This window comes from Siphateles boraxobius, unplaced genomic scaffold (genome assembly GCF_051911475.1).
Source record: "Siphateles boraxobius isolate OS27281-9 unplaced genomic scaffold, OSU_SipBor_1 41, whole genome shotgun sequence".
Classification (NCBI taxonomy): Eukaryota; Metazoa; Chordata; class Actinopteri; order Cypriniformes; family Leuciscidae; genus Siphateles; species Siphateles boraxobius.
In genome coordinates this window covers 38756997-38774566 of record NW_027509042.1, presented here as the reverse complement: position 1 = coordinate 38774566, position 17570 = coordinate 38756997, and the positions used below count along the sequence as shown (strand labels likewise).

Below are 17570 nucleotides of genomic sequence, written 5' to 3'. Positions count from 1 at the left end.
AAATTTAGAACAATAATAGGAAATGTTTCTTGAGTATCAAATCATCACATTAAAATGATTTATGAAGGATCATGTGACACTGAAGACTGGAGTAATGATGCTGAAAATCCAGCTTTCCATAACCAGTGTTGATGGTAACGCAACGTGAGCTACCTAATCATTACTTTTTCAAGTAACATGTAAAGTAACAAATTACTTTTAAATTGACAACAAAATATCTGAATTACTTTTTCAAATAACTAACACAAGCTACTTTGTTTCCCCATAGACTGACACCTCTCCTGTCCCCATGTTGAGAGAAATAGTGCGTAAGGTGCAGAGGCGTTGTGCGCTGTGTGAACATGATGCTTATTGTAGTTCTAGACTAAATGTGAGCAGGCATTTTATCATCTCACTTGCACAAAAACAGATTCAGTATTCCTCAAAATGAATAAAACCAGTGAAATGCAAACTCAGATATTACACAAACATGCAGTAATTAAACTTGTTAAATTAGGCAAATATACTTTATGTAATTAATCTCACTGTCTCAATGTCTTTGCTCCTGACCTTTGATGATCCAAATAAACCACATAAGCAAAAATGAATTTAGATAAACATTACAGTTTCAGTTTTTTGTTTTATTCCTGAAGTAAAAACTTTCTTCAACTGTGTAATTTCACTGTTGGTGTGAAAGGGCTTTTACATTTGGCAAAAACAGATTTGTTTAAAAAGCAACAAGCAAGCAAGCCCAGCCCAGGTGAGAAATAGAAATGCAAAAGTAACAAAAAGCATTACTGTCCATAAAAAGTAACTAACACAATTAGTTACTTGTATAGGGAGAAACTGAATATTTAATGCATTACTTAAAAGTAACTTCCCATTTTCATTTTACTTTCCATTTTCATTTTTATGATATCAAAATAGAAAGCAGCTATTTTAAATTGTGATCATATTACAATATCACTGTTTTTATTGTATTTATGATCAAATAAATTCAGCCTTGGTGAACATAAGAGACTTCTTTAAAAAACATCAATAAATGTTACCATCCCCAATATTTTGTTGTGAGTGTTAGGGTTATGCTTGTTTTTGATCTGTTTCCCTGTTTTATTCATGTCTGAGTTTCACCTGTTCCTTTGTTCAGTTTCCATGGTTACCGTCATTATTATTAGTTCATTGGTTTCAGCTGTGTGTCATTTATTAGCTCGGTTCAGTTTGTTATTTAAGCCTCACCCTTGCCTTTGCTCTTTGTCCAGTCTCTGTTATGTGTAGGTTTTTGCACTGCCTGTTTTCTTGATTTTGGAATCAGTATTTTGTGAGAACCTGAGTCTTCTGTTATCAGCTTCCCTGTATGCATAGTTACAGTGTGCTGTTGGAGGACTTGTTTAGCTTTAGACGGTGTCAGCACACAATAGCCTAGATCAAGTTGTAAATGGGAAATGACTGTGTTCAAGAGTGTTTAAGGAGCCTTGTCCTCGTGTGTGTGTGTGTGTGTGTGTGTGTGTGTGTGTGTGTGTGTGTGTGTGTGTGTGTGTGTGTGTGTGTGTGTGTGTGTGTGTGTGTGTGTGTGTGAGAGAGAGAAATAGTGTCTCCACTCTAGCAGGGGCTGGGGAAAGTCAGTTCTCACAGTAAATTTAACATGCCATGTTTAGCATCACACTCTTCCACTCAGGTTTAATAGTTTATGTAGCCTGCAGACGTGAGTGAGCAAAAGAGATGAAATGCAGACATAAGCAGTGAAAAGACCTTTTTAGGCAGGCTCATGCAGACTCAACAGATGCACCTTAGTATCGGGGTGTGTGTGCATTTGTTTTTGTGATCAAGTGCATGTGCCACATCTGTGAGCATGCAGCTTGTGTGTATACTGTATATGTTTCTGCTGTCTATTTGTTTAAGTGTGATTGAACTTTTCTCCACCGGCTGACCCGGTGCCCAGCTGTCGGCTATGGGATTACAGAGCAGGCAGATTACACCACTAATGAATCTAAACAGAAGGAGACGTGCCAACAGCTGGGTATCCCTGCCCCCTGCTCGATGACCTACTATATTTTCCATGCAGTCAGTATTATGCTTAATACTGTTGTCTGTCATTCAATGTTTACAGAATGCATGTGTCCCTTGTGATCCTTATACAAAATGTACAGAGTAGCAATGGTAGTCAGTCCTTCCAGAAAATCGCAGTTTTTTTGTGATTGTTGCGGGCAAAAATCCTTGATTATGCGGCCCGTTTTCTTTAAAAATGCGATGGAATATAGGGGATTTTTATGCGATGAACTTGCAAAAATTGCGGGAACTTGTAAAAACTGCGGTTTGATGAAAAAGAGAAAAAAAAGTGATTCCCCCAACACCCTGTTCGCACTAGGCTACTACCTTAATGTAAAGAGTCATTTCTTATTACTTCCTTTGATAAGCAAGCATACTACAACATATAAAGTGCTGGGAATATTTAATTTCTCATCTTGTTTTATTTCAGACTGTAACGAGTGTAAATAAGGTGTGGCCCCTTTAAGAGCTGCGCGCTCCCTGTTGAACTGTTTACAGTGTTATATTGCGCTTCGAACACCCCATGTGTACGGGCAATTTCTGTTTGATGCTACTTTTATCTTATTTTGTTTATTAAGTAACGATGTGACGGTAGAACGTGTGACAGACAGTTATACGAGTTCGATTTGGGAATAAAGAGCGAGTTATGAGATGCCAATCGCCTCCGTGAGTCTCTCTCGCCTCAGCTGTGAGCTATCCCGTCGCGTAATTGCGTCACTTCATAACGTTCCCATGGAAACGGGGAAATGGCTGCTCTTGTGTGAAGCAAACGCAACATTTTTCAACTTTCTGCTAAGATATATGTGACTTTATTGCAAAGAAAATGCGAGGATTGTGAAATCATGCAAGCCAGCATATTTTGCACGGAAATCGGCAATTCATGCGGCTAAAGTGCAGCGTATTTGAAAAAATGCTGTTGATTATGCATTGAATTCAGCGATCGCATAATCGCGTTTTTCTGGAAGGACTGGCTAGTAGCACGCTATTCATAGAATAGTAGCATATTCTTTGAATATGCAAATTAGCCCATTACTCCGCCCCAAGTAGCAGTGCTTCGCCTTCTGAGAATATAGTTCCCAGTATTTATACAGTCATAAGTTGTCTGTGTCTCATATGACCTTGTTATCTGTACACATTGTGACTATACAAATCACAACATATAAATAGGGAAATGTTGGCATTATTTTGTCACTTATTGGGAGCAGTATGCTTGCTGAAGCCATTTACTTCCAGTCTTTGTGCTATATGCTAGCGGTGGGTTCGTCAGACAGAGTTACGGGACGCACGGAGATGAAAAGGGTATATATGGACTTATCTAACTGGGGGACACGGTGAATAAGCTAAAGTCCCAAAAAGTCGGCGTGTTCCTTTAAATAGTTCTTGTCACATATGTATTGTGAATGCCAAGTTTGAATATGTGTATATTTTAAATTGAGGAAATAGAATATGAGAACTGTAATGGAGGAGAATATTTTCAATGAATGGTCCTCACACAAATCTAATATTCAAATGTTTTGGTTACACTTAATTTCGATAGTTTGGGCGAGTATCTAATAAAGTGTTTATATAGCAGATCATAAGCAGATAGTCCAATACTAATACTCCAATGACTGGTTGTTGACATGTAGTTGCAGAGTTACTTATATTGCTATTAGAATGTTGAAAGTGGACTATTGATATATAAAAAGTGTTACCAATGTTTTTAATACTTTATGATATGGAAGCTTGTTTCCCTCACTGAATAAAAAATAAAAAAGATAATTACGACTTTTTATCTCATAGTTCTGACCTGTGAAAAGTCAGAATTGTGCAATAAAATTTTTTAAATTACGTTGTGTATTTTTTATTCTGTAGCTTTTTAAAATTATTTTATTCTAAAGACTATTTTTGTTCTCTATCTCTTTCCTCGTATGCTTCATAACAGCCATCGTGATATCCATATTATGATACTAGTTTTATGATGCATTAATGTATCATTTATTTTCTTATTATTGGAGTTTTGACAGGACCCTGGTGGCTATTCATTTTCACTGTATAAAAAGAGCAGCATGAACATGATGTCTAACATCTCTGTAAACAGAAGAAATGAAATCTTATTGGTTTAGATGGAAGGACATATGGTTGAGTAAATAATGAGAATCATTTGAAAAACACTCATCAGTCAATTACTCTTCTTTGTGTTTCCTTCTTTGTCTAGGTTACAGTCCTGAGTCTATACATAACTTTTATATCCTTTTCTTTCTCTCTTCTTCTTTTTTCTTTCTCTCAGTTCCGTCTTTCTCATCAGGATCTCTAAGGAATGATGGAATAAAGGCGGCTGATGTTCTAACAGTTTTAAGAGAGAAGGTTGCCTTTGTCTCAGGTGGGAAATGTATAATTGCATTGTAAACACACACACACATTCACACATTAATTCACAGTGGAACAGCTTTGTCTCACCACCCTCTTAAGCAAGCACACACACAGACTCATGGGTATTACCATAATTAGGGCCATTGAAGTGCTTTGAGTAGTAACGTTTGTAATAAAATGATCCTCTTCTTTTCAGGAGGAAGAGACAAGAGAGGGGGACCCATCCTTACCTTCCCTGCACGAAGTAATCATGACAGAATAAAGCAAGAAGACTTGCGTAAACTGGTGACCTACCTCTCTACTGTGCCCAGGTTATAAAATTCCAACATTTATTTGTTAAAATGTCCCTGAAAGATAAGAAAGTGTCTCTGTTATACCCCTAGACTCTGTAAACAACAAAAAAGACTAGCTTGTGCTTGTTTAGGCTTCAAAAACCTTATCAAAACAGCTAAAATTGCTTTCAGCATCTCTGCACTTTATCATAATATAATTGCTAAAGTTTGTGACATAAAGGATGACATGGATGCGTTTAATGCGTTTGATTAGAGCATCTATTCGATCTTTAGGGCATTCTGATGCAATGTGATGCAAATCTAAAATCATTATAGCCTCCCAGCTAACTTTAGCTAACGTTCTGGCAAGGTTCTTATCTCACAAAGTTATGAACAAACGTTAATCCATTAATGTTAATCGAATGTTCGTTCTAAGTTATCTGGTCTGCTAATGTTCTCAAAATGTTCACAAAAATGTTATTTATAATTTTTTTTTTTTTTTATTGGGCATAATTTTTTTTTTTAAATGTTACAACAGTACTTGATTCAGAAAAGTCAGAGAACTTTCAAAAGTAACATTACCATAGTGCTTGAATAATGAAATGGAATGTCCCCTTAACGTTCACACAACGTTAGCAAAATGTTCATAAAGCATATTTGTGTTAGCTAGGTTCATTGATGTATAACTCTACAAACTTAAGCAGTTGAGCAAAAGATATGCACTGATTTTTATCCAAATTTTCCTGGATGGCCTTAAGTTGTTGGCCTTCCTCTAACACTGTCAATCCCTGTTTCCTGTGCAGTGAGGATGTAAGTAAGCGAGGATTTACAGTGATTGTAGACATGCGTGGGTCTAAATGGGATCTAATCAAGCCGTTGCTGAAGACGCTACAGGAGTCATTTCCAGCTGAGATCTGTGTCGCTCTCATTATCAAACCAGACAACTTCTGGCAGAAGCAGAAAACCAACTTTGGCAGTGCCAAATTCACCTTTGAGGTATAGGAATGGAATTTTGTCAAATAAGAAACCCACAGAAAAATACATCTGCCATTTGTTTTACTTTCATATAGATTTTTTTTTTAACTGATAAGGTCCAAAGACTGACTAAATGTTTTGATTAGCCAGTACAGAGCCTCCATTGTGTTTGTTTTTGACTTTTCTGACTTTTTGATTTTTATTGCACTATTGTCCAAAAGATGGGGTCAGTCATTTTCTGGTTTCACTTTATTTTGATGGTCCCTTTAACTCAGCGTTTCCCAAACGGGGTGCCGCGGCACCCTGGGGTGCCTTCTGGAGAGAGCAGGGGTGCCGTATAAAAACTCCATTAAACATTTTAAAATTGCTAAAATGTGTAAAAAAAAAATTTGTATCATCAATCTCGCATCGTCGGAAGCGTCTAATAACAACAAATAATGCACACAAATTTATAATAAAAAATGCAAATCATAAGTTTTCTGCGTTCGTTGAATTGCGGGGGTTCCGCATGATTTCATTCTCGTGCTTCATTCCTAGCGTCCACACATAAAGCTGCCTCTTTTTCATGGCTTGTTGCACTTACGGTCAAATACACACGAAACAATTTTACAACGTCCGTCTTGCCGCATATTCACAAACACATCGGTTATGTCCGTGCTGCTGTCAACGGTAACGCGTGCGATTAATGTTTTTCAGTTTTACGCGTTAAAAAAAGATTTAAACACAATTAACGCAGCATCCGTTTTTTTCTGTTATCCTTTGGCTAGCCTTACATTATATAATCACGTTCTTATTCATGCAAATGCTTTTAAACTATGCAACCGCGAAAAGACAAAAGAGAACGCGCTGTCTGTGAATGTCCTGCTGACACAGGACGACGCGCATCGCGTGCCAGAATCGACTTCTCTTTCGGGCTTGAACGAATAATAACACACAGTTATGCCAAAATGTCCGTTTTGTTGAGTATCCTCATGAGAGCAGTCTTAAATTAGTTAAAATCTTAAATTAGAGTTGTGAGAAGATGGGACGCGTGTCAGATAAACAAGTGCAGCAGTGACAACAGAATCAAAGAACAGGTAACAGAGAAAATTACTCACTGCTCTTGACTAAAGAACGCTTGTAGCTTTAATAAGGATTCATCTATATTTAATTTATTATTTATGCAGTGAAGACTGTAAAGTGTTTGATAACTTTATTCAATTTCTGTGTATTTCCTGACATCAGTAGCAGTATTGGTATCAGTGATACTGGGCTTCATTCATAAAAAAGATGCCATTAAACAATTATTTAAAATATACTGTCTTTATGTTGTTTATACATTAATTTGGAGATTAACTGTGAAATTATTACATTATAAAATATATTAAAAACAAGCTATCTTGTGCAATTATAACAAACTTATCCCAATATAAAAACACAAATAGGCCTACACTGAGTGAGCAAACATTTAGGTGAGATTTGCAATGGTAATTGAGCAATGTTTTTCTGAATTATGAATAAAAGCCTTAATTAAATATGTCATCATGTAAAGTGATCTCTGCAGAAGAAATTAATGATTTCCTAGACTTTAAATGGATGGACAAAAAATTGATAATATTAAAAAATATCTATATGACAGTAGGCCTATATACGGCAGTTATTCCCTGTGGTATTGAAAATCAATACATTTCAAGGTATAGTATCAAAGTAGTCAAGTCATCCTCATTTATATAGCGCTTTTAACAATGTAGATTGTTTCAAAGCAGCTTTACAGAGATAAAGATATAATTTAAGGTAACAGAGATTGGTTTGGTAGTATCGTGAAAACACTAGTGTAGGGTGCCACAATTTTTTTTAAATTTTCAAAGGGTGCCTCGACTTAAAAAAGTTTGGGAAACACTGCTTTAACTAATTCTGTCGAATATAAGTAACATTGCACCTACATGTCTACTAACTCTCATAGAGTGTTAGTGAAGTTTTAGGAGACTAGTGGTAAGAATAAATTGACATGTAGTTGAGAAGTTACTTATAGTTAGTAGAATCTCTGATGGAGGACCAACACTATAAAGTGACAGCAGGTCTTAACCAGAGAGTCTACTAATACCTTAATAAGAGTTTGTTTACTTATAGTTGTGAAGTTACTTGTAGTCAACAGAATGTTCAAAAGGGACCATCAAAATAAAGTGTTACCCAGTTGGTTATTTTAATTTGTTTAAAAATGTAATTTATTCCTGTGATGGAATACTGAATTGTCAGCATCATTATTCCAGTCTTTAGATTCACATGTTCCTTCAGAAATCATTCTAATGCTGATTTGCTGCTCATGAAACATTAATATCAAAGTTGAAAATGGTTACGCTGCTTAATATTCTTTGTCTAAATAATCATAATTGTTTTCTTTGATGAATAGAAAGAACAAAGCATGAAAAGAACCGCATTTATTTGAAATATACATTTTGGCTACACTTTGTTTTAAGGTGTCTTTGTTACAATGTAATTATACATTTAAGTACTGAGTAATATTAATTAACTACTGTACATGTACTTACTATAGGGTTAAGTTTAGGTTTTGGTTTGGTTTAGGGTTAGTTGCATGTAATTATGCATCATTTATAGTTATTACTATAATAACCGCATGTTACATGTAACAATGTTGTGTATTTATTTGAAAATTAGTTTTACAATGTTCAGTCGATCACTCTCTTAGGCTCTCTTCTTCTCTTAGACCAGTATGGTTTCAGTGGAAGGTCTGACTAAGTTGGTGGACCCGTCTCAGCTGACGGCAGATCTTGAGGGGACCCTGGAGTACGACCACGTGGAATGGACTGAGCTCCGCGTTTCTCTTGAGGAGTTCACCGGAGGCGCTCTTCACCTCCTTTCCCGGCTGGAGGAGCTTCAGGAGGTGCTTTCCTGCCAAGAGCTGGCCACTAACGCAGAGGAAGCGCGGAAGCTCTTGGAGGAGCATGCTCGACTGAGGAAGACTATGACGAAAGCACCAGTGGATGAGTTAGACCATGAAGGACAACGACTCCTTCAGAAGATCAGGGACGGAGGAGACGGAAGGCTGTCTGGTGGGGCCGACTTCCAGAGTTTGGTGCCTAAGATTTCCGCCCTGCTGGATAAACTTCAAGTTACACGGCAGCACCTTCTGCAGGCCTGGCTCAACCGCAAACAACAGCTGGACCAGTGTTTTCAGTTACGGCTGTACGAGCAGGATGCAGAAAAGGTTAGAGCAGGGGTTCACAAACCTTTCCATTCCAGGACCCACCTAGACAAGAATAATCTATCTCAAGACCCACCAAAATAATTTTAAAGCATGAATGTGGGGTGGGTGGGAGGCGTTAGATCTCTTTAGAGCAGTTTTTTCCTTGTCATAGTATGAAAGACATATGCGTTTAATTCCAATGCAAACTACTAAAAGGGTACATTATCAAAAAAATTTAGAATTAAAGTAGCAGCCTAATGGCTGTTGAAATGAAGTGAAGAATACTGAGTAGTTCTTGTCTGCTGCCTCAACTAATTTAACCAGACACGACAGAACAAATTTAAAGAAATTAAAGATTACATAACCTTAATCTTAACCAAAGGTTTGATATAACAAATAATTTTAATTTTCTAAATTGTTTTATTTGACAGATGGCCCATGACCTAGAATTTCAATACTAATATTTATGCTGCAAGTGTTGTTAAACTCATCACGTTGTTCAGCGCAGAAAACACTTTCGTCCTCATGTGTGTACATGTGAAATACTTTTTACATAAGTATTTTCCTTATGTGTTGGTAGGTAGCAAAATGCATGCGAGGGAATGCAAACAACGCACTCTTTAGAAGACCAGATCTCTGAAAGACAACAGCGCTGTGTTGAACAGACGACAGATTAATGCGTTTTCCAAAAGCACCGTATGCCTAAGTAGATCGTAGAACCATTGCCACCAATGGTCTCTACAATCAACTTAGCGAGCAGTGATTGGAGTAAACGGTGTGTGTGTGTGTGCGTGCGTGCGTGCGTGCGTGCGTGCGTCATTCATTAAACGTAAATTTTGCTGCAGCCAATAGTGACTGCGCGACCCACCTCTTCCCAATCGGCGACCCACAAATGGGTCTCGACCCACAGTTTGAAAACCCCTGGGTTAGAGGATAGGATCTGTATGACAAATGTAGAAGGGAAAATAATGTTATGGAAAATTGGGAAGAACTGTCAGGGATGAACAAATAAGGAGAAATAATGATATACAATGACAATCATAAAACAAAAATTGTAAATGTGTAACCATGATGTGAAAATGACTATACAACAACAACAATGATAGTAATAATTATTATTATTTATAATCAGTTATTATTATTAATTTATTAATTTATAAATACGGACCCCCCTCATAACATGTGGAAGAAAAAAATTATATTGTGGAAAAAATATATAATTCATTTCCACGACATCATAGCCATGTTGTTGCACTAATTTGTTCCCTCAGGTACATACTCTCATATATATATATATTGCACAGGTAAACACCACTCACATTTTTAATAGCATCTTTCAACAAACAATTAGCTAAGGGTAGTAGAGTAATATAGTTGAAGGTTATTTGAAAGTGTAAATAATAAATGATCGTAATGATAATGGAATGTTCACTGTACTCCCTTCTGTGGCCTGATGTCCGCGGGAGGCCTTGTGTTCCGTTTAAGCCCAAACGGAGAGACAGTCTCACACTCCCCAGTCCTGCTGACTGAGCCCATCTGTGCTCCACAAGAGCCGGAACACTAAGGGCTATTGCTTGTACAGCAGCCAAAGAGAAAATCTGTGTATATTAAGGTTCACGTGTAGATCACAAGAACACTAGCAGGGAGTCGAATCACCCAAAGCCCTAGACTGACTGTTAAGCAAATTTGCCCAGGCCTTTGTAAATATTTATGCAGAAATATCCATCTTGATTGGTCCAGTATGATAATCTTCAGCCTGTGGTTATAGTTTGCTACTTTATGTGTGTCTAAGAGTTTTTTTCCCCAAACCGTCTGTGAATGCAGCATTTCTCTCTCTCTCTCTCTCTCTCTCTCTCTCTCTCTCTCTCTCACTCTCTCTCTCTCTCTCTCTCTCTCTCTTTTCCGCTCTTCGTAGATGTTTGAATGGATCGGACACAATAAAGAGCTGTTCCTGCAGACACACACAGACATTGGAGTGAGCTACCAGCATGCAGCAGATCTACAGACCCAGCATGACCACTTTGCCATGAACTCAATGGTACGATGGGGAAATTGCACAAGAAAACCGCCTTGATACACTCTCACTAGACAAAATGAGACAGCCTTTGTGTCTTCTTGTTACTAATTTAATGGTGTCATCTGGCATCCTGTCTCTCTTTTCAGAATGCATATGTGAATATCTCGCGAATCGTCTCGGTGGCGACGCGGCTCTGTGAGGCGGGTCATTACGCCGCCGCTCAGATACAGCAGATCTCTGGTCAGTTGGATCAGGACTGGAAGAGCTTTGCCTCGGCACTGGAGGAGCGCAGTGCCATCTTGGCCATGTCCTCGGTGTTCCACCAAAAAACCGAACAGGTAACAACTGGGCTGTTTGATTGCTTATTGTTTTTAAGAACACATTTATCAAATAGTGCTGGTAAGGATTCCATACAACTTCATGTCTTAAATGGGCGAACTAACCCTTTAAAACTGCAGACCTTTTACATTCACAAGCAGGGAATATATAGCAATATGAATTTATATACAGCATGAAAGGTAATATTTGAAAAAGCACAATAGGGGCACTGTAATTAAAAAAAGTAATGTCAGGTGGTGATTCTGGGATATTCTTTTCCTTTTTTAATATTATTATTATTATAAAAATGGTATTGTTTCTTACAACAAAATAGTAATCTTTTTGTTTTAAATGACCTTTATCATTAAAATTCTTTAGGTTCAGTTTAAAATCTGTTGCAGCTCCTGTGATTAGTTGGAGGCTGTGTCACAAGTGACATTTTACACTTTACGTAAATAATCAGTTTTGCTCTTTGCTTTTGAAACAAGTAATAATGCATCCTTAATGAATGCGACATTTTTGCTGATTCTTTTTATGTTTGGTGGACTAGGGCCCGAACTTTGCAATGTGAGCATTGTCAAACTCTATTATTTTTAAAAGAGCAATCAAAATGTGTAAATTAAAGATGTTCTAAAATCTTTTGTACATATTGTATAAAAACTACACAGTGGGGATTTTCATTGACCTGAAAAAAGCTTTTGATACTGTTGATCACAAAATCCTGTTAAAAAAATTATAAAGGTATGGCATTAGAGATGTGGCTTTCAATTGGATAAAAACCTATATTGAAAACAGGAGTCATTTTGTTCAAATGGGTAATCACCGGCCAGTGAGCCTTAGTAACTCAATTTTAGCCCCAAAATTGTTTATCCTATACTTAAATGACATGTGTAAATTATCACATGATCTAAAGTTGACTATTTTTGCAGATGATACAAATATTTTTGGATGTGGGAATAACTTACAGCAGATGGTGGAATGGTCACTAATGAAATGAATAAATTAAAATTCTGGTTTGATTCAAATCAGTTAAGGATAATAAACCACACCGATATTATGAGCATTCCAATCATCTGTTTTTCAATTCACATTTGTTGAACTTTATGGACATTGTTACATTCAAAACTGCACAATTTATGTTTGAAGTTAAAGAAAATAACTTACCTTGTAATGTACATGTGATGTTTCATGAAAGAGACGGGGGATATCATTTAAGAGGACATTGTGTGTTCAAACAACCTATTGTGCGAACTACTGTTAAAAGCATGTGTGTTTCGTGTTGTGGGGTCACCTTAGGGATGGACTGAACAATAAAATCAAACAGAGTCATAATATCATTCAATTCAAAAATAGATTAAAGAAATCATTTTTGGACCAATACAGAAATGAATAGACCTATACTTAGGAATGGAATTGTAATTTAAAAGTATTATTGTATATTGTTCTATTGTTAAGTTATTATAAGACCTGAGAAATATGCGGTAATTGCATATCTATTTAAGTTGTATTAATATTATTTTCTGAAATAAGGGGCAGGATTAAATAAGCTATTTGCTTCCGCTTGCTCCTTCTTCTCAAACTAATCCTTTTATTTTTTTTATTTTTTTTTATTTTTATGTTTTTGTTGTTAAATCTTGATTGTTTGTGTTGTATTTTGTGGTTTTAAAATTTTGTGTTGCTGAGTGTTTTAGACAAATAAACAAAAAATCAATTATTATTAATTATATTATATACTATTTAATTTTATTTTACAGTATTAGCAAAAATGAGCTCTGACAACAATATTAGTATTATTCTTATTCAAACAATGTTGTGCATTGTTAAATCTGAAATATGGCCTCAATTTGATTTGATTCAGGTCGATTTGGTTATTTTGTTGTTTCATAACAATTTTTCAACTAAAATCAAGTATTATATTTGAGTGATATTTTAATGTGTACGATTGTTATGAATGCAATCTATTTTTATTTCCAGATCGATGCATTGTGATGCATCGGTTCAATTTTACACCATTAGTGTAACGATTTACCCAGTGTGTTTCTAAACTGTAAAACTGTTTTGAAAGGTAGCCTAAAATGTGGGACAGATTAAATTAAATTTGTTTTATTTAAGTAAAAAATATGATTTAATATCACTGATTCTAACTGTGACTGCATTAGGCTACACCAAGTAAAGTAACCAACACTGTTACTACTTTTTAAAATCCAACTAATGCTTATTTAGTTGATGTTATATTTCCTACATAGTTCCTCTGTTATCAGTCACTAATTCGGTTCCTTGAATTATTTGATCCTTTTTTTTTTTTAAGTAATTCCTGATTTTCTCTATGTGCAACTGTACTTAAGGCTCCTTTATTAGCTTCAGTCTGATTCTTCATTAATAACTCATTTGTCTAAATGTGCACACACAGCTTATTCATGCCTTTTTGATTTATGACCCCAATTTGTATGATCTTCAGCAACTGTGTTTAATTATGTCTCAGCTTGTTTTTAATGAGTTTGTGCGACTCTGGTTTTATTATGTGGACCTTTTACACTGTAAAGTTTGAAAGCATGTTCTCTCTCTGTGCTGTTCCTAGTTTCTGTCCAGCATGGAGGGATGGGTGAAGTCATGCGGTGAGGGCGGATTGCCAACAGCGACACAAGAACTTGAGATGGCCATTCACAACCATCAGAATCTGTACGAGCAGGTCACCACAGCATATACAGAGGTGACCATTGTCACATAAAATGTACACTTTTTAAATATGTTTGTGGGCAATGCATTTCAGAGTTGGTTGGTGCAATGTTGTGGATCTGGGCTGTAGTAGTTTTATATATTTTGAAATGGCTAAGACAGTGGAGAAGATTCATTAGGCAATTATTTGCTCTATTTTTACATTATTTAGATGTGTTACATAAAGTAGCCTCCCATATAGACGGTGATACAAGTGGACATACATACACTGTAAAAAAAATTGTCAAAGTTGTATATGAAACATATTCAGTATTTTTTGCAATAATATACTATTTCAGTCTTTAATTTTCACATTTAATTCAATGTGTTACCTTCAGTTTCTTTAATTATTTGTAAAATTTACTAGCAATTTCTGAGTGAAAATAGTTTCATACATTGATGCATTTCATACTGTACAATAAGCTTAAAACGCTTCCCCTTGTAGAGCAGATTTAGTTCACAAACAACTTTTAGTAGTGTACTGTATAGCCTAAATATGATTTTTATTCACGATAAACAATACTAAAATTTGGCATTAGCAACTTACTCTTCGTGCCATATCTCAAATCCTCTGCACACTCGAGCTCGAGGATTATATTCATTCTTATTCTTAATTCATTATGAGTCTGACAGGACCAATTCAGTGATTTGTTAACAGGGCTTGACATTAACTTTTTTTTTTACATTAAATTTGGCCAGTGGTTTTCCAAAGTTCCTAGCCACTCAGCATTTTCACTGGGCACAATTTTAACATTGATAACACCAACGATATTCATCCGGAGCAAATTAAACGAGTGAGTCAGGGGAGGCGGGTTTGTGTGTCTGAGAGATGAGAAAGTGGGAAAGCACAGCTGGTATTGTGTATCTATTCTGGGGAAAATGACGGAATCATTTCAGATATTTCAGTATCGAAAAATCTATATTTTTGACAACAGTGCATTGCACTTAGTTTATTATTTCAGATGCCTTTTTACAAGATTTACTACAATTTAAAAATGTATATATTATATATCAACCCTCCAAAGTGTGTAGTAAAGTGACTGCGTTACAAGCCACTGCTGAAATCCACCCGCATTTGGCAGGTTTGTGAGTGTTAATGTCAAGCCCTGGTTGTTAACCACAAACTTGCTCCGAACAAATCATTGAATCAGTGATTTGATTTGAGAACACCTGCAACTTGATCAGTTATTTGCAAATGAATTGTAAAGCAATTTGCAAAGCAATTTTACAGATTCATTGAAAAGAATCAAAAGAATGATTTGTTCATGACACAAGGAGACGCGAATACATCAGGTTTGAAATAATAAGATACTATGATTTTATGAAATGTAGAGGAATAAAAAAGTACGATATTATGCTTTGTAATGTAGTAATCAGTACTTTAAAACACAAAAACTAACAAAGAAATGAAATACAAAGTAATGAATTTTCTATTTTGGATTGCAGGTCAGTCAGACAGGAAAGACCCTACTGGATGTGTTGCAGAGGCCTCAGCCCCCGACTGACTCAGGGTCTCTGACGGCAGGGGCCGATTATAGTCAGGCGGTGAGGGTGGTTCTGGAGATGGTCCATGAGGTAGTTATTCAGTATCGCAGACTGGAGGGTCTCCTGCAACATCGCAAGCTTCGGCTGCACCAGAGACTTCAGCTGTGTGTGTTTCAACAAGACGTGCAGCAGGTATATCACACATATGTGCATGTCCACAAACACAAATGCACACATGCAATATGCAAATCACTCAGATATGCATGCACTCATATGTGCACATGCATGCATACAACACACACAGGTACACTATACCCACATAATTCAACATCTGACAAATTTGACCTAAACTCTCAAACTTTCAGTAGCTGTTTTTAGATCTTTGCATGTAACGATGCTTCTCCTACGGCAGAACAAATATCAACTGCACAGAGTATTAGAGGAAGTGACAAGGAAGTGACACGGGCTCTGACTCATAGAGTTGACTGAGATTGCCTCAGCATCCTCGAGGGACGGCAGTATTGTGCTTGGCCTATAGTCAGTTCCTCCAACAATACACTCCACTTCCTGTGGCAGTCGCATTCAGGGGCTTTTTGTTGTACCTTCACCGGTTCTCTTTCAGGACTGTTGTTTCTTTGATGTGACTGGATCCTTTCCAGGGACTCTTTAGACAGAAATTAGGCCTACTCGAGCATTGAGCTTGTGCAGTGAACTAAAGAACTTTGACTTCTTACTGATGAAGTTTGTTGAACCTTTTCAGAATCAAGTGAGCCTCTTTACAACAAATTATTTAAGCTCTGACTTGCTTTTAGGATGTGTAAAATGTTTCTATAGGAAAGAAACATTACAAATTAGGCAACTAATGTGAAAAAGAAAGTAAACTTTTGCATACTTATTACAGAAATAATATACTTAAGTGAAAATATTTAAGTGCTAACTGAATGTAATGTCTTCTGACAACTTAATTGCATATTATTTGAAAATGAAATGAAAGATTATATTATATTAAGTTTATATTAAACGCAATTAGTTAAACTTAAGAGGTCTTTTTGACGTAATTAGAACTTAATACGTCTTTTTATGTAATTTTTATAATTACTTCTAAAGTGTACTGCACAAATAAGTGTCCAAATAAATGTGTTTGTAATTACACATAATGATGGTGACACAATTTAGTACATTTAAAATATTACATTTAAATATAAAATCAAATAACACTCTACAGTTAAAATTGTAATCAAGTACTAAATATGCTTTAGTATGATAGTCAACACATCAAAATAATTGTATTCCTTTTAAGCACATCAAATGATTATTATTATTAAAAATGATATAAAATATAAAAAAATTCAATGTAGTTTTAATTTAACATGATTACAAAGTTCACTTTTTTAAAAGTGTACTTATGTCTCTTTAAGTACACTTAAGTGGCATTTTATTTAATTAATGTTATACTATCTGGATGTCCTTAATTTGTTTTAAAGAAAACTTTTATTTGTATATGTCAAGAAGATTTGAAGTACGCCACAAGTGCACATTCAATGCAAATAAGCATACTTCTTTTTCACAAGGGAGGAACTGGAGATTTCTTAACCGAGAACGTTCCTTTAAATTTGGAATAGACAATCCAATGTTGGTGTGTGTGTGCTTAGGTCTTAGACTGGATTGAAAACCATGGAGAGGCATTCCTCAGTAAACACACAGGAGTTGGGAAGTCTGTACACAGAGCACGAGCACTACAAAAACGACATGATGACTTTCAGGAGGTGGCACAGGTTAGAACCCACTCTGTTTATGTTGTGTGATGCAAATGAGCATTAGCAGTTATATCATTTCTTCTTGCTATTGATTCCTCTTAATATTCATGGAAGATGTTTTTAATGTACTTTCTCTCTCTCTCTCTCTCTCTCTCTCTCTCTCTCTCTCTCTCTCTCTCTCTCTCTCTCTCTCTCTCTCTCTCTCTCTCTCTCTCTCTCTCTCTCTCTCTCTCTCTCTCTTTTTCGCTCCAGAACACTTATACTAATGCGGATAAGCTCTTGGAAGCAGCTGAGCAGCTGGCTCAGACGGGAGAGTGTGATCCAGAAGAGATTTACGCTGCCGCCCATCACCTGGAGGTCAGAGTTCAGGAGTTTGTACGGAGGGTGGAGCAGAGGAAACTGCTGCTGGATATCTCAGTGTCTTTTCATACCCACACTAAAGAGGTAGTGCACCCACACACACACTAATC

At 36.3% G+C, this 17570-nt stretch overlaps 1 protein-coding gene across 1 annotated transcript in view; it reads left to right on the top strand.

Annotated features, from left to right (window-relative positions):
* The window catches only part of kalrnb (kalirin RhoGEF kinase b), an 82156-nt gene that overhangs the window by 11463 nt on the left and 53123 nt on the right, over window positions 1-17570 (top strand). The window contains exons 2-11 of the mRNA XM_077199552.1: window positions 4295-4387; window positions 4574-4688; window positions 5453-5645; window positions 8329-8829; window positions 10724-10846; window positions 10972-11163; window positions 13722-13853; window positions 15305-15535; window positions 16996-17118; window positions 17353-17544. Of these exons, the coding sequence (XP_077055667.1) occupies window positions 4295-4387; window positions 4574-4688; window positions 5453-5645; window positions 8329-8829; window positions 10724-10846; window positions 10972-11163; window positions 13722-13853; window positions 15305-15535; window positions 16996-17118; window positions 17353-17544 (1895 nt within the window). The remainder of the gene's footprint in view (window positions 1-4294; window positions 4388-4573; window positions 4689-5452; window positions 5646-8328; window positions 8830-10723; window positions 10847-10971; window positions 11164-13721; window positions 13854-15304; window positions 15536-16995; window positions 17119-17352; window positions 17545-17570) is intronic.